General features: G+C 50.6%; 1 protein-coding gene across 3 annotated transcripts in view; it reads right to left on the reverse strand.

Annotated features, from left to right (window-relative positions):
• Nucleotides 1-3,298: 3,298 nt before the first annotated feature.
• The window catches only part of LOC145348150 (flotillin-1-like), a 42,362-nt gene continuing 33,398 nt past the window's right edge, over nucleotides 3,299-12,262 (reverse strand). For all 3 annotated transcript variants that reach the window (XM_080196322.1, XM_080196321.1, XM_080196324.1), the window contains exons 7-13: nucleotides 12,040-12,135; nucleotides 10,924-11,076; nucleotides 10,041-10,222; nucleotides 8,171-8,216; nucleotides 6,610-6,747; nucleotides 4,286-4,450; nucleotides 3,299-3,761 (exon numbers count right to left, since the gene is read on the reverse strand). In XM_080196322.1, coding sequence (XP_080052448.1) covers nucleotides 3,732-3,761; nucleotides 4,286-4,450; nucleotides 6,610-6,747; nucleotides 8,171-8,216; nucleotides 10,041-10,222; nucleotides 10,924-11,076; nucleotides 12,040-12,135 — 810 coding nt within the window. In that variant the 3' untranslated portion in view covers nucleotides 3,299-3,731. The remainder of the gene's footprint in view (nucleotides 3,762-4,285; nucleotides 4,451-6,609; nucleotides 6,748-8,170; nucleotides 8,217-10,040; nucleotides 10,223-10,923; nucleotides 11,077-12,039; nucleotides 12,136-12,262) is intronic.

The following is a 12,262-nucleotide window of genomic DNA, read 5'->3' on the forward strand; positions in this document are numbered from 1 at the left end:
TAAAATGATGCAGCATCACCCTCTGCTGGCGGAGGGATGGTATGATACGATTATAGCAAAAGTCATCAGGGATTTATTACAAGATACAAGGTGTGATAATCGGGGGCGGGGGGAGGCGAGATTTCGATCACTAAAATGCAAGGGAACCTGAGCACGCCTGCTGCACTTCTACAAAGAAAGCCGACCCCAACCTCAATTTGAGAGGAACGTCCTGAGGCCAAGACACCTTGATCTGAAACACTAGAGTGCCCTGATGATTATTTCTTAAACTGTGGGTGTTCTTGACAGCTGAAGGATCCCGGACGAAGCCGCAGTTGGGCTAGGCCCCCGTCGGTCATATGGGCTGGGACAGTTCTAGTGGGACACGGTCCTTTTAAGAACTGTTGCAGTTCTGGTGGTACTTGGTCTCTCAAAGAGATCAGGGCAATTTTGCTGGTGTCGGCTGATGGGTGAATACTCCCTGCACCTCCACAACCAGCGATCTAGTACATTTTTGGATACTAAGGGGCAATTTAGCATGGCCAATTCCACCTAATCTGCACCTCGGTCCATGGACTTTTAAGAATATAACATAAGAACATAAGAAATAGGAGCAGGAGTAGGCCATCTAGCCCTTCGAGCCTGCCCCGCCATTCAATAAGATCATAGCTGATCTGTCGTGGCTCAGTTCCACATTCCCGCCCTCTCCCCATAACCCTTAATCCCCTTGCCTATCAAAAACCCATCAACCCGCATCTTAAAAATATTTAGCGAGGTAGCCTCCACCACTTCAACGGGCAGAGAATTCCAGAGATTCACCACCCTTTGAGTGAAGAAGTTCCTCCTCAACTCTGTTCTAAACCGCCCCCCCCTTTATCTTGAGGCTGTGCCCCCTAGTCCTACTATCCTTTCTGAGCGGGAAGAGTCTCTCCACCTCTATCCTATCCATCCCATTCATCATCTTATACATCTCAATGAGATCTCCCCTCATTCTTCTAAACTCTAACGAGTACAAGCCCAGTTTATTCAGCCTCTCCTCATAGCTCAACCCCCTCAACTCCAGTATCAGCCTAGTAAACCTCCTCTGCACTCCCTATCTAGATCCTTCTTCAGACTCTCCACACCCTCCGCGCAATTTGCCGTTCCACCAATCTTGGTGTCATCAGCAAATTTCGACACCATACACTCGGTTCCCTCCTCCAGATCATCTATGTAAATGGTAAATAGCTGAGGCCCCAGCACCGACCCCTGGGGCACTCCACTAGTCACCAACCGCCAATCCGAATAGCACCCATTAACCCCCACTCTCTGCCTCCTATTTGACAACCAATCCTCTATCCACGCTAACACCCTACCCCCAACTTCATGTCCCCTGACCTTCTGCAATAATCTCTTGTGAGGCACCTTGTCAAATGCCTTCTGAAAATCAAGACAGACCACATCCACCGGCTCTCCTCTATCCACCGCCCTAGACACATCCTCATAGAACTCCAATAAATTTGTCAGACACAACTTCCCCATAACAAAACCGTGCTGCGTCTGCTCTATCAAGCAATTCCCCTCAAGATGCCTCGCTATTTCCTCCTTGATGACAGATTCTAACATTTTACCTACAACAGACGTTAAACTAACCGGCCTATAATTCCCTGCCTTTTGCCTGGCACCCTTCTTAAACAACGGCGTAACATTAGCCGTTTTCCAATCTTCCGGCACTTCCCCGGAATCCAGCGATATTTTCACTCCTACCCCAATCAGACTTTCACTTTCCTCCACCCAGGTAGCGAATACATCAGATCGATCCCAACCCTCTTCAAAGGATCTTCACTTCTGGAACTTCCCCAACCTCAGCTCCTATGGCACATTGCCAGGACCCACAGTAGCACTGCTGCCTCACAGCACCAGGGTCCCAGATTCAATTCCGCCTTCAGGTCACTGTCTGCATGAAGTTGGCGCATTCTCCCCGAGTCCACGTGGGTTTCTCCAGGTGTTTCAGTTTCCTCCCAGTCTGAAAGATGTGCGGGTTAGGTGGATTGGCTGTGCTAAATTGCCCCTTAATACAAGGGGAATTACCTAGTATAAACACATAGGATTTATAGGGATAGGGCTTAGGTGGGATTATAGTCCATGCAGACACAATGGGCCGAATGGCCTCCTTCTGCATTGTGGCCCAGATTCAATTCTGGCCTTGGATGACCGTGTGGAGGCCACGCTCGCCCCCTGTCTGCAGGGGTTTCCTCCGGGTGCTCTGATTTCCTCCCACAGTCCAAAGATGTGCAGGTTAGATGGACTGGCTATACTAAATTGCCCCTTAGTGTCCAAAGGTATGCAGGGTAGATAGATTGGCCATGATATGGATTGCAGTGATAGAGCAGGGTTAAGATGCGCTTTCTGAGATGCAGGCTAAATGGCCTGCTTCTGCACTACATAGATTCTATGGGGAAGGGAGGCAAATGCTAATTGGCCTCCTCCTGTTCTTGTGCCCCCTTATCCTAGACTCTGCTCCCCCAACTGGCCACCACAGTGGAACAAGGTCTTTCGCCTACTTCCCTCCCAATTGCTTTCAAGATCCCGCAAGACCTCAATCAAATTGTCTTTCAACCCTTCTTCCATTTCGGAAAAGACACAAACCTGGTTTCTGTAAAATCTCTCCTCGCCATCGAACTGTGCATCCAGAAAGGAGGAGAAGGTGGAGAGAGAGCGATTATAAAATGGGACGGAGAGCTAACTCGTGAACAAATACCTGGCACAGACTCAGGACAGGTGAGATATTTTATTTCACTTCATCAGAACAGCCGAACAGTTTCTTTTTAAAACATGCTGTCAGTAAATTCAAGATTCTTCCTAATAAATGCTCCACCAAGAAAGATTAGGCAACAGGGTCGTTTTATATAATATATACACACACAACGTATTTCAAATGACTACCTGGGGGCTGAATGACCTGTAAGTCTCTATTTTAACTACAGTCTTTAATTGGGCTGAAATATATATATATTATATATATTATTTAATAAAAAGGGAAATTAAAGCTTAAAATAGTGGAGGTGAGTGTTACAGGGCCACACTAAGTCTTGTCAAAGGAATTAAAATCCCAAATTGACTGGCACAATTGGTTAAAATTTGGGGCTGGTTTAGAGGCAAGAAGGTTTTCAGTAAGGCACGGCCCCTCTTGAAAAAGAAAAGAGTCCTGTTGACACATCACTGTCTTTGCTACACCCTCCCCCGCTTCAGTCCACACCAGGGTGAAAACACATTGGCAGTTTGCAGGGTCTCGAACTACGAACACAACATCCTCCACCGCCACCCCCCACATCCCCCCACCAGACCCCCAACCCTCTTCCCTGACTACCGCAATCCGGATGGATAGATTCTCGTTACAAAGTGCGGGGGTGTGTAGCCACATTGTTGGTCGAAAAGATGGATGAACAAATGATAAAACGCACAGGTTAGGGCAGCTTGGGCTTCTCAAAGCAGGTGTAGGATTCAGGGAAGTAAAGCTGGAATACAGTGACCTTTAGGGATGACTATCCAGATCTGGCATTTTTCCTTCCATTGAGATTTACTAACAGGACAACAATGAGCAGGACTATAAGATTAGATGCGAAAGACATGGACTAAAGCATTGACACAGAGACGAACATACATGCAGAAGTGGAACCCCTCCCTCCCCCCGGCGTCCAAGCCAGGCCACAGTTGCTCCAGATGGCCCACAGCGTCCATTCCATACACACTGGCTCACTTGCTCGGTTAGCTTATGACATCCGGCTGGGTCTCGAGGTTCCCTGCACGCAGAATGGGAGACACAGGAGGAGAATTTGGATGTTAAACTCATAACTTCCACAATACTCACTATCACAAACTGCTGTCAGACAGCCAAATCCACAAGTCAGAAATCACTGACCCACCCAGTCCCAGAGGGGGAAAGGACAGTGTCTGACCCACTGTCCCACCCAGTCCCAGAGGGGGGAAAAGGACAGTTTCTGACCCACTGTCCCACCCAGTCCCAGAGGGGGGAAAGGACAGTGTCTGACCCACTGTCCCACCCAGTCCCAGAGGGGGAAAGGACAGTGTCTGACCCACTGTCCCACCCAGTCCCAGAGGGGGGAAAAGGACAGTGTCTGACCCACTGTCCCACCCAGTCCCAGAGGGGGGAAAGGACAGTGTCTGACCCACTGTCCCACCCAGTCCCAGAGGGGGGCAAGGACAGTGTCTGACCCACTGTCCCACCCAGTCCCAGAGGGGGAGAAAGGACATGTATTTTCCTGGCCTGTTCCGGTCATGTCCCTGAACTCCCCACGCTGCTCACCTGGTTAATGCTGACTCCAGTGAGCTTCTCGATGGTTTCCGGCAGCCTGGTCATGATGTCCAGTACCTCGCCACTCAGCTTGGACGCTCCCACCTCTCCATTCCCACTGCTGACCATGGTGATCTTCTTAACCTTGGAGAAGGGCTGGCTAATCTCAGCTGCCACCTGAAAAACAAACAGGACAAGAGAACGTGCAATCCCATTCCACTATCGGAAGCTTCACTGCACCTATTACCTGGATCATGTACTCGTGCCATTCACTCCTCAAGGATTCGGGGTCGTGATGACGAAGGGGGAAGGTGTGAATGTGGGAGGTGATGGAGCGAGGGAAAGATCATGGCGGGGCGAGAGAGAGAAGCAGACACAAATTTTGCAATGGGTTGCAAGCGGGGGCCCCTGAGCTAACCTGGGGAATTGAAAGATTAATTCCCTGGACCCTGCAGCAAGTGTCACCCCGGAGAATATAGTAGATACAGCAGAAAGGGAGGCCATTTGACTCATTGATTCCAGTCTACATGGGACAACTCAGCCGGCCTCGACCTTTCCCAGTACACCACAGGTTTTTTTTTCCATCCCTCCCCCCACCCCCCCTGGGATGCTTACCCAGTTCCCTTTGGGAAAAGCCATGATTGAATCTGCCTCCAGCACGCCCCCAGACAGCAGATCCTAACCATCTGTCATGTTAAAACAACACTCCACGTCCATGCTTCTCCTGCCAAACAGTCACACCGAGTCCCGGGGGGGAAACGTGTGTGCCCCACCCAGTCCCAGAGGGAGGAAAGTGTCTGCCCCACACAGAGTGCCAAGGAGAGTGTCTATTACGGGTGCTATTCGGATTGGCGGATGGTGTCTAGTGGAGTGCCCCAGGGGTCGGTGCTGGGGCCTCAGCTATTTACCATTTATATAGATGATCTGGAGGAGGGAACCGAGTGCAGGGTGTCGAAATTTGCTGATGACACCAAGATTGGGGGAAAGGCAAATTGTGCGGAGGGTGTGGAGAGTCTGCAGAAGGATCTAGATAGGCTGGGCGAATGGGCCAGGAAATGGCAAATGGAATTTAATGTTGGCAAGTGTGAGGTGGTCCACTTTGGTAGGAATAATGGTAGGAAGGACTATTACTTACGTGGCGAAAAACTGCAGCAGGCGACGGTGCAGAGGGACCTCGGGGTCCTTGTGCATGAGTCGCAAAAACCCAGCTTGCAGGCGCAGCAGGTGGTCAGGAAGGCGAATGGGATGCTGGCCTTCATAGCGAGGGGGATTGAATATAAAAGTAGGGAGGTCTTGCTGCAGCTGTATAGGGCATTGGTGAGGCCGCAGCTGGAGTACTGTGTGCAGTTTTGGGCGCCGCACCTGCGCAAAGATATTTTGGCCTTGGAGGGAGTGCAGAGGAGGTTTACTAGGCTGATACCGGAGTTGAGCTATGAGGAGAGGCTGAATAAACTAGGCTTGTACTCGTTGGAGTTTAGAAGAATGAGGGGAGATCTCATTGAGACGTATAAGATGATGAATGGGATGGATAGGATAGAGGTGGAGAGACTCTTCCCGCTCAAAAAAGACAGTAGGACTAGGGGGCACAGCCTCAAGATAAAGGAGGGGGGGGTAGGTTTAGAACGGAGTTGAGGAGGAACTTCTTCACTCAAAGGGTGGTGAATCTCTGGAATTCTCTGCCCGTTGAAGTGGTGGAGGCTGCCTCGCTAAATATTTTTAAGACGCGGGTTGATGGGTTTTTGATAAGAGAGGGGATTAAGGGTTATGGGGAGAGAGCGGGAAGGTGGAACTGAGCCACGACAGATCAGCCATGATCTTATTGAATGGCAGGGCAGGCTCGAAGGGCTAGATGGCCTACTCCTGCTCCTATTTCTTATGTTCTTATTATTACACCCGGTCCCAGATGGGGGAAAATGTCTGCCACATCCAGTCCCAGAGGTTGTGTTCCCTGGTTCTCAACCTGGTCTGCCACTGGCAACAGTCTCTCTCCCATCTACTCTGCCTGAGCCGTTATTTGATTATGAACACCCCCGGTACAGTATGCCACCGAAAAATGTCCCCACAACCCCCTCTCCTCCAAGGAGGACAACCCCAACCCCAGTGCCTGCAGTCAGTCCACACGACTGAAGTCCATCAGCCTTGGAACCATTCTCGTCAATCTTTTTTTTGCACCCTCACTAATGCCTTTACATCTTTCCTCAGGTCAGAGAGTGCAGGAAAGGATAAAGAGATGACGATGGATGGACTATTTCACAGAGACATCAGCTTCAGGCTTTCGGGCAGGTCCCGCAGCCCCGGGTCCCACACCGTGGCCTTGCCAACTCAAGAGGACTCACCTCAGGCAGCTTACTCAGCACCATGTCCACCATGGCGGCCTCCTTGTACTCGTTAAAAGCCTCGGCCTTCTTGGTCATTTGCTCAGCCTCGGCCTTGGCCTTGGCATGAATAGCGAAGGCCTCCGCCTCTCCCTTCACCTAGAGAAGGCACAGAGCAGAGGGCAGGGATTCAGAGACAACCCAAACTACCCACTGCTGTCACCGATCCCCATGATGCTCCCAGCCCGACCCTCACGCTTCCCCCTAGCCCGACCCTCACGCCTACCCCCCTCCCCACCACTCCTCTCACGCCCCCTCCACCACCCCACATCCTCCCCCCACCCCAATCCTCGTGCCCAACCGCCCCCACACGCAACCCTTAAATCACTTGGTATGTGTCTTAACTCCATTTCCCCACCTCTTAACCCAGATTCCCAAGACTAGTTTTTAATTCTGATCTTGTTAATTGAATTTAAATTCCAGAGACTGCTGGGGTGGGATTTGAACCCGCATCTCCCCAACACCACCCCCCGCCCCACCCCGCCAGAGCCTTAAGCCTGGGGGCCTCTCTGGATTAGAAGTCTGGTGGCCCCTGGTTTAAATTTCTTTCATGAGGCGAGGGCATTGCTGGCTCGGCCCCTCGAGACGCAAATGAAAATGGAAAGTTCTGGAAAAGAAACTCAGCAGGCCTGGCGACACCGGTGGTGACAGAAATGGAGTTAGCATTTCAAGGAGTCCAATTTGTCCTTTCTTCAGAATGGTTCCTAAGAATTCATAATTGGACTCAAAATGTTCACTTGTTTCTCTCGCCACAGGTTTGTTTCCAGAACTTTCCATTTTTACACCAGATCTCCAGCACCCACAGTATTTTGATTTTACTTTATGCCCTTAAGACAACATTCAGAATCTACCCATTCCTTTGATGTTCGATGGCGGGAGATGGGGGACAACAAAACGCCAGTCTTCCACTGCCCTTGTGTGAAAACAAATCTCATTTATTTATTGATTAATGTCACAAGTAGGCTTACATTAACACTGCAATGAAGTTACCGTGAAAATTTCCAAGCTGCCACACTCCAGTGTCTGTTCGGGTACACAGAGGGAGAATTTAGCACGGCCAATGCATCTAACTAGCACGTCTTTCGGACTGTGGGAGGAAACCTATGAAGGCATGGAGAAAACTCTGCAGACAGGGAATCAAGCTGGGAACTGATCCCGGGTCCCTGACGCCATGTGACAGCAGTGCTAACCACTGCACCACAATGCCACCCAATTGCCCCAATACTGCGACTGGAGTTGTATCATCAAATGGCACCAAATGAGGCTATTCTGTCTGTGCTAGTTCTTTGAAAGACGTATCCAGTTAATCTCACTCCTCCCTGCTCTTCACCCCCACCCCCTCTCCCATCCCCTTTAAGCTGGGCCCATGCAACCTGTCCACAGTTTTTAACCCTATGTTAGAATCTACACTGACTCTCCTCTAAGGCCGGTCTCTCCTTCCTGTGGCGCAGTGTCACAGCGGAACGCAGTATCTACATGGTGCCTGAACAAGGCTCTGTCTAACGTGAAGGACAGTACTCACTCGTATGGATTCAGCCTCTGCCTCAGCCTCCATGATCAGCTTCAACCTAGGAAGAAAAGGGACAAAATGGAGAGACCATGGAACGGGGATTCCTGTGAGAGCAGAGACAGATGCGGCAGCAGGGAAAGCAAGACCGAGAGCCCCTGTTTTCAGCACAAACTTTCTCCCCATTACAGCCTCGGCTCAAGTCCCCACTCCAGATGGGCGAGCAGAAATATTGAGGTGCAGCGCTGAAGTGGGGCTTAAATGTACCTAACCAGCACGTCTTTCAGACTGGAAGGAAACCAGAACACCCGACATGGGGAGGACATGCAGACTCTGCGCAGACTGTGACCCAAGCCAGGAACTGAACCCAGGTCCCTGGTGCTGTGAAACAGCAGTGCCACACTCAGATGAATCTAAGTATGATCCATCAATGCTATTTAGAGAGCAGGTGAGTTACCCCCCAACTGCTCTTTAACCTCCACCAACACCTCTGATGCTTTTGGACCACTGGGAGGGGGCTTCCTGACTTTCTCATTCCACAAACCTCCAAACAGCCCACCTACATAACCCCTCAAGCACCACCTGCCCCACAAGTGGCAAAATCTGTGGATCATACCACTTGTCAGCCACTTCGGAACCCATCGAACTGGAAGCAAATCACCCTCGATCAGGAGAGACCGCTTAACAAAAAAGGAGGAGCTCCAACCCCCAACCCCATTACTGAGTGCACCCACGCCTCTCAATGGCAAATCATCTGAAGCTAAATTACCCATTTCGTCCTTCATCACCCCTTGACATTCAATGACATTACCGTCGCTGAATCCCCCACCATCAACAACCTGGAGGTTACCACTGACAGAAAGCAAACTGCACTAGCCATAAAAAATACTATAGTCAGAGTAGGGCAGAGGCCTGAAATCCTGCAGTGAGTAACTCACCTCCTGATTCCCCAAAGCCTGTCCACCATCTACAAGGCACAAGCCAGGAGTGTGATGGAATGCTCTCCACTTGTCTGGATGGGAGCAGCTCCAGGAACAGTCAAGAAGCTTAACAAAACAGCTCCACTTGATTAGCACCCCCTTCACTAACATTCACTCCCTTCACCATGGACACAGTGGCAGCCATGTGCACCATCTACAAGGTGCACTGCAGGAACTCACCAAGGTTCCTTAGGCAGGACCTTCCAAACCCATGACCACTTCCCATCAAGGCAGAAGAGAACAGCAGATACCTGGGAATACCACAACTTGGAGGTTGCCCTCCAAGTCAGTCACGTTCCTGACTTGGAAATATATCAGCTGTTCCTTCACTGTCGCTGGGTCAAAATCCTGGAACCCCCTCCCTAACAGCATTGTGGGTGCACCTACATCTCAGGGACTGCAGTGGCTCACAGAGACAGCTCACCACCACCACCTTCTCAAGTGCAATGAGGGATGGGCAATAAATACTGGAGTGAGCAGCAACACCCACATCTCTTGAATGAATTTTTAAAAATTACACTAGTATTTAATGGCAATTATGATGGGTGTTTGTACATTTATAAATGGGAAAACGCAGTGTCTGCCAACTTCACCCAGGCCTTCTGTGCCCAGTGGGTACCACCAGACCGGATTGTTTCATCGACCTCCCCCCTTTAATCACACTTGAATTCAATGTTTAAAGTTTTTTTTGCCATTTATTTTTGTTTGATGCAAGATCCCTTTAAGGGACCGCTCCTTTAATTTGTGCTTCAGTTTGTTTGACTGCTTCAACCCAATAATATAAATGGGGATAGCTGGGACATAGGATGTTAGAGCAGTGTTGACTACAAAGATAGCAGCCGCGTTTTAGATTAACACCTCCCTCTTCGCTCTGTCACTCCCACCCTCCAGATGGTCACTTTTACCTCTCGGCTTCAGCCAGCTTTTCCAGACGGTAACGCTCCGCCTCGGCTGGCTTCTTGACCTTGGCCTCCAGCTCTTTCTCCCGTCGGAGGATTTCCTGCTCCTGTACCTGGATCTGCTGGCTCCGTTCCACCACCTGGACCTGCATCTTCTCCTCCTCAATCTGCTGCTTGGTCTTGGCAACCTGTGCGGGGGAGGGTGGCAGGGGGAATGACAGGATTAATGCCTACCTTTTCCATCAAAGCTTTGACCAACACCGCCCGCCCCCCCCCCACCCCAACCCCACTACTGCAATGACGCTCCCTCCCACCCTATCCTCCATTACGATCCCCCCCATTCCTCGCTCTCCACAAACCCAATGCCCTCCTGTCTCAACCATTCTCTTAGCTTGTCAGTACTGAAACCCTCGTGCTTGCTCTCATTACCTTCGGCCTTGACTATTGCAATGCCTGACCTCTGACACCCCCCCTCCCCTCCCCCCTCCCCAAGATGTCGGTGACCTGCAGTGCATAGACCAAGCCTGATTGACCCATCATCCTGACGTCACTGATCTGCAGTTGGTAGGTTAGACTTGTCTGACCCTGAACTCACTGACCTGAAGTTTGTACGCCATTCTTACCTGGCCCCTGACTTCACTGCCTTCTGGTTGGTAGACCAGGAGACCAGGCCTGCTCTACCCTACAATCCCCTCACACGCAGTCCATCATGCAAGCCTGCCTGCCTCCTGACCTGCAACTGGCAAGCCAGGTCTGCCTACACATCCCCACAACCCTCCCAACCTCAAATGAAGTGTGGTTGGTAGGCCAGGCCTGCCCAACCCACGGCCTCATTGACCCGCAGTTGGTAGGCCATCTGCTTGAGCCCTGCCAGCCCAATCCCACTGACCTGCAGCTGGTAGGCCAAGTCGGAGGTGGCCTTCTTCGTGTTCACTTCTGTGTCGTAGACGGCTTTCTTCAGCTCAAAGTCACGTTGCGCTTTGGCCACCTCGATCTCGTTCACGTACTGCGCTGAAACCTTCTGTTGCTGGGCCTTGGCTTCCTGTCCGGAGACGGGAGGATTCAAAGGTGAGATGTCGAATTATATTACCGAGGCTCCCAAGTGTTTCTGTGGGCATTACGTACACCGCACGGACTGCAGCGGTTCAAGGTGACAACTAACTACTACCAGCTTCCTAAGGGCAATTAGAGATGGGCAATAAATGTTGAACTAACCAACGATGCCCACGTACTGTTAAAGAATTAACAAAAGACCTTAGCTAGAACTGGCACAGGGCTAGATATCAGCCACGTGCCTCAAATGGTCAGGCTTGCAGCATATTTACCTGTCAGGGTAGCTTCTGTTTGATTGCAAACAATTCTCTTGCTATCACCCTCCCCCCTCCCCACTTAGCTGCTTCATAAGAGCTACAGTTGTGGTCTCTTGCTCTGGGGAAAGTGGCCACCACAATGCCCAGCACTCCAACAGTGAAAAGATTTAACCACGTCCTTCTGTGGCTGCATAGTGCTTGTTGAAAGACACTACCCGAAGTATTAACGACTTGCACGTCAGAACTTTAGGGAGCATCTCCTCCTCCATCTTGCTCACTCAAACTATTCTCTGACCACAGGAAGGAACATGACTCGGATGAAAGTGTGAAGCGGGGAGGTGGTGGCACAGGGGTATCATCACTAGATTAGTAATCCAAAGATTAACCCCCTGCTGTCCCTGTCCTGGGAGTGTCTGATGGGGATGGTGTAGAGGGAGCTTTACTCTATATCTAACCCCAAGCTGTGCTTGTCCTGGGAGTGTTTGATGGGGACAGTGCAATGAGAGCTTTATTTTGTATCAAAACATTTAACTTCTAAGCCTGAAATGAGCACAAAGCTTATTAAGAAATCCCGCTGATAACGGGCATTGTTCTGTCGGACCCAATCAACACTGACCGCTGTTAGACGACCCATCAGTTGTTGCGTTTCGCTCCCTCCCTCATACCCCCACCCCACATCTGCTCAAACCGGGTACCTTAATGCCAGAGTCTCGCTTGGCCTCAGCCTCTCCAATCCGGGCATCACGCTGCACCTGTGCCGTACGGGATTTCCCCAGCGAGTGCAAGTAACCCTGTGGACACAGGGAATGTGATTAGTACAACATCAGCAATACCGTGGCAACAGAGACTTCAGGTGTCAGAGAGTACTTGGAGATGTCAAACACAATGTCAGGTTACAGAGAGGACGCACACTCCACA

This window comes from Carcharhinus amblyrhynchos, chromosome 9 (genome assembly GCF_965287045.1).
Source record: "Carcharhinus amblyrhynchos chromosome 9, sCarAmb.v2.hapA, whole genome shotgun sequence".
In the NCBI taxonomy this organism is placed as follows: domain Eukaryota; kingdom Metazoa; phylum Chordata; class Chondrichthyes; order Carcharhiniformes; family Carcharhinidae; genus Carcharhinus; species Carcharhinus amblyrhynchos.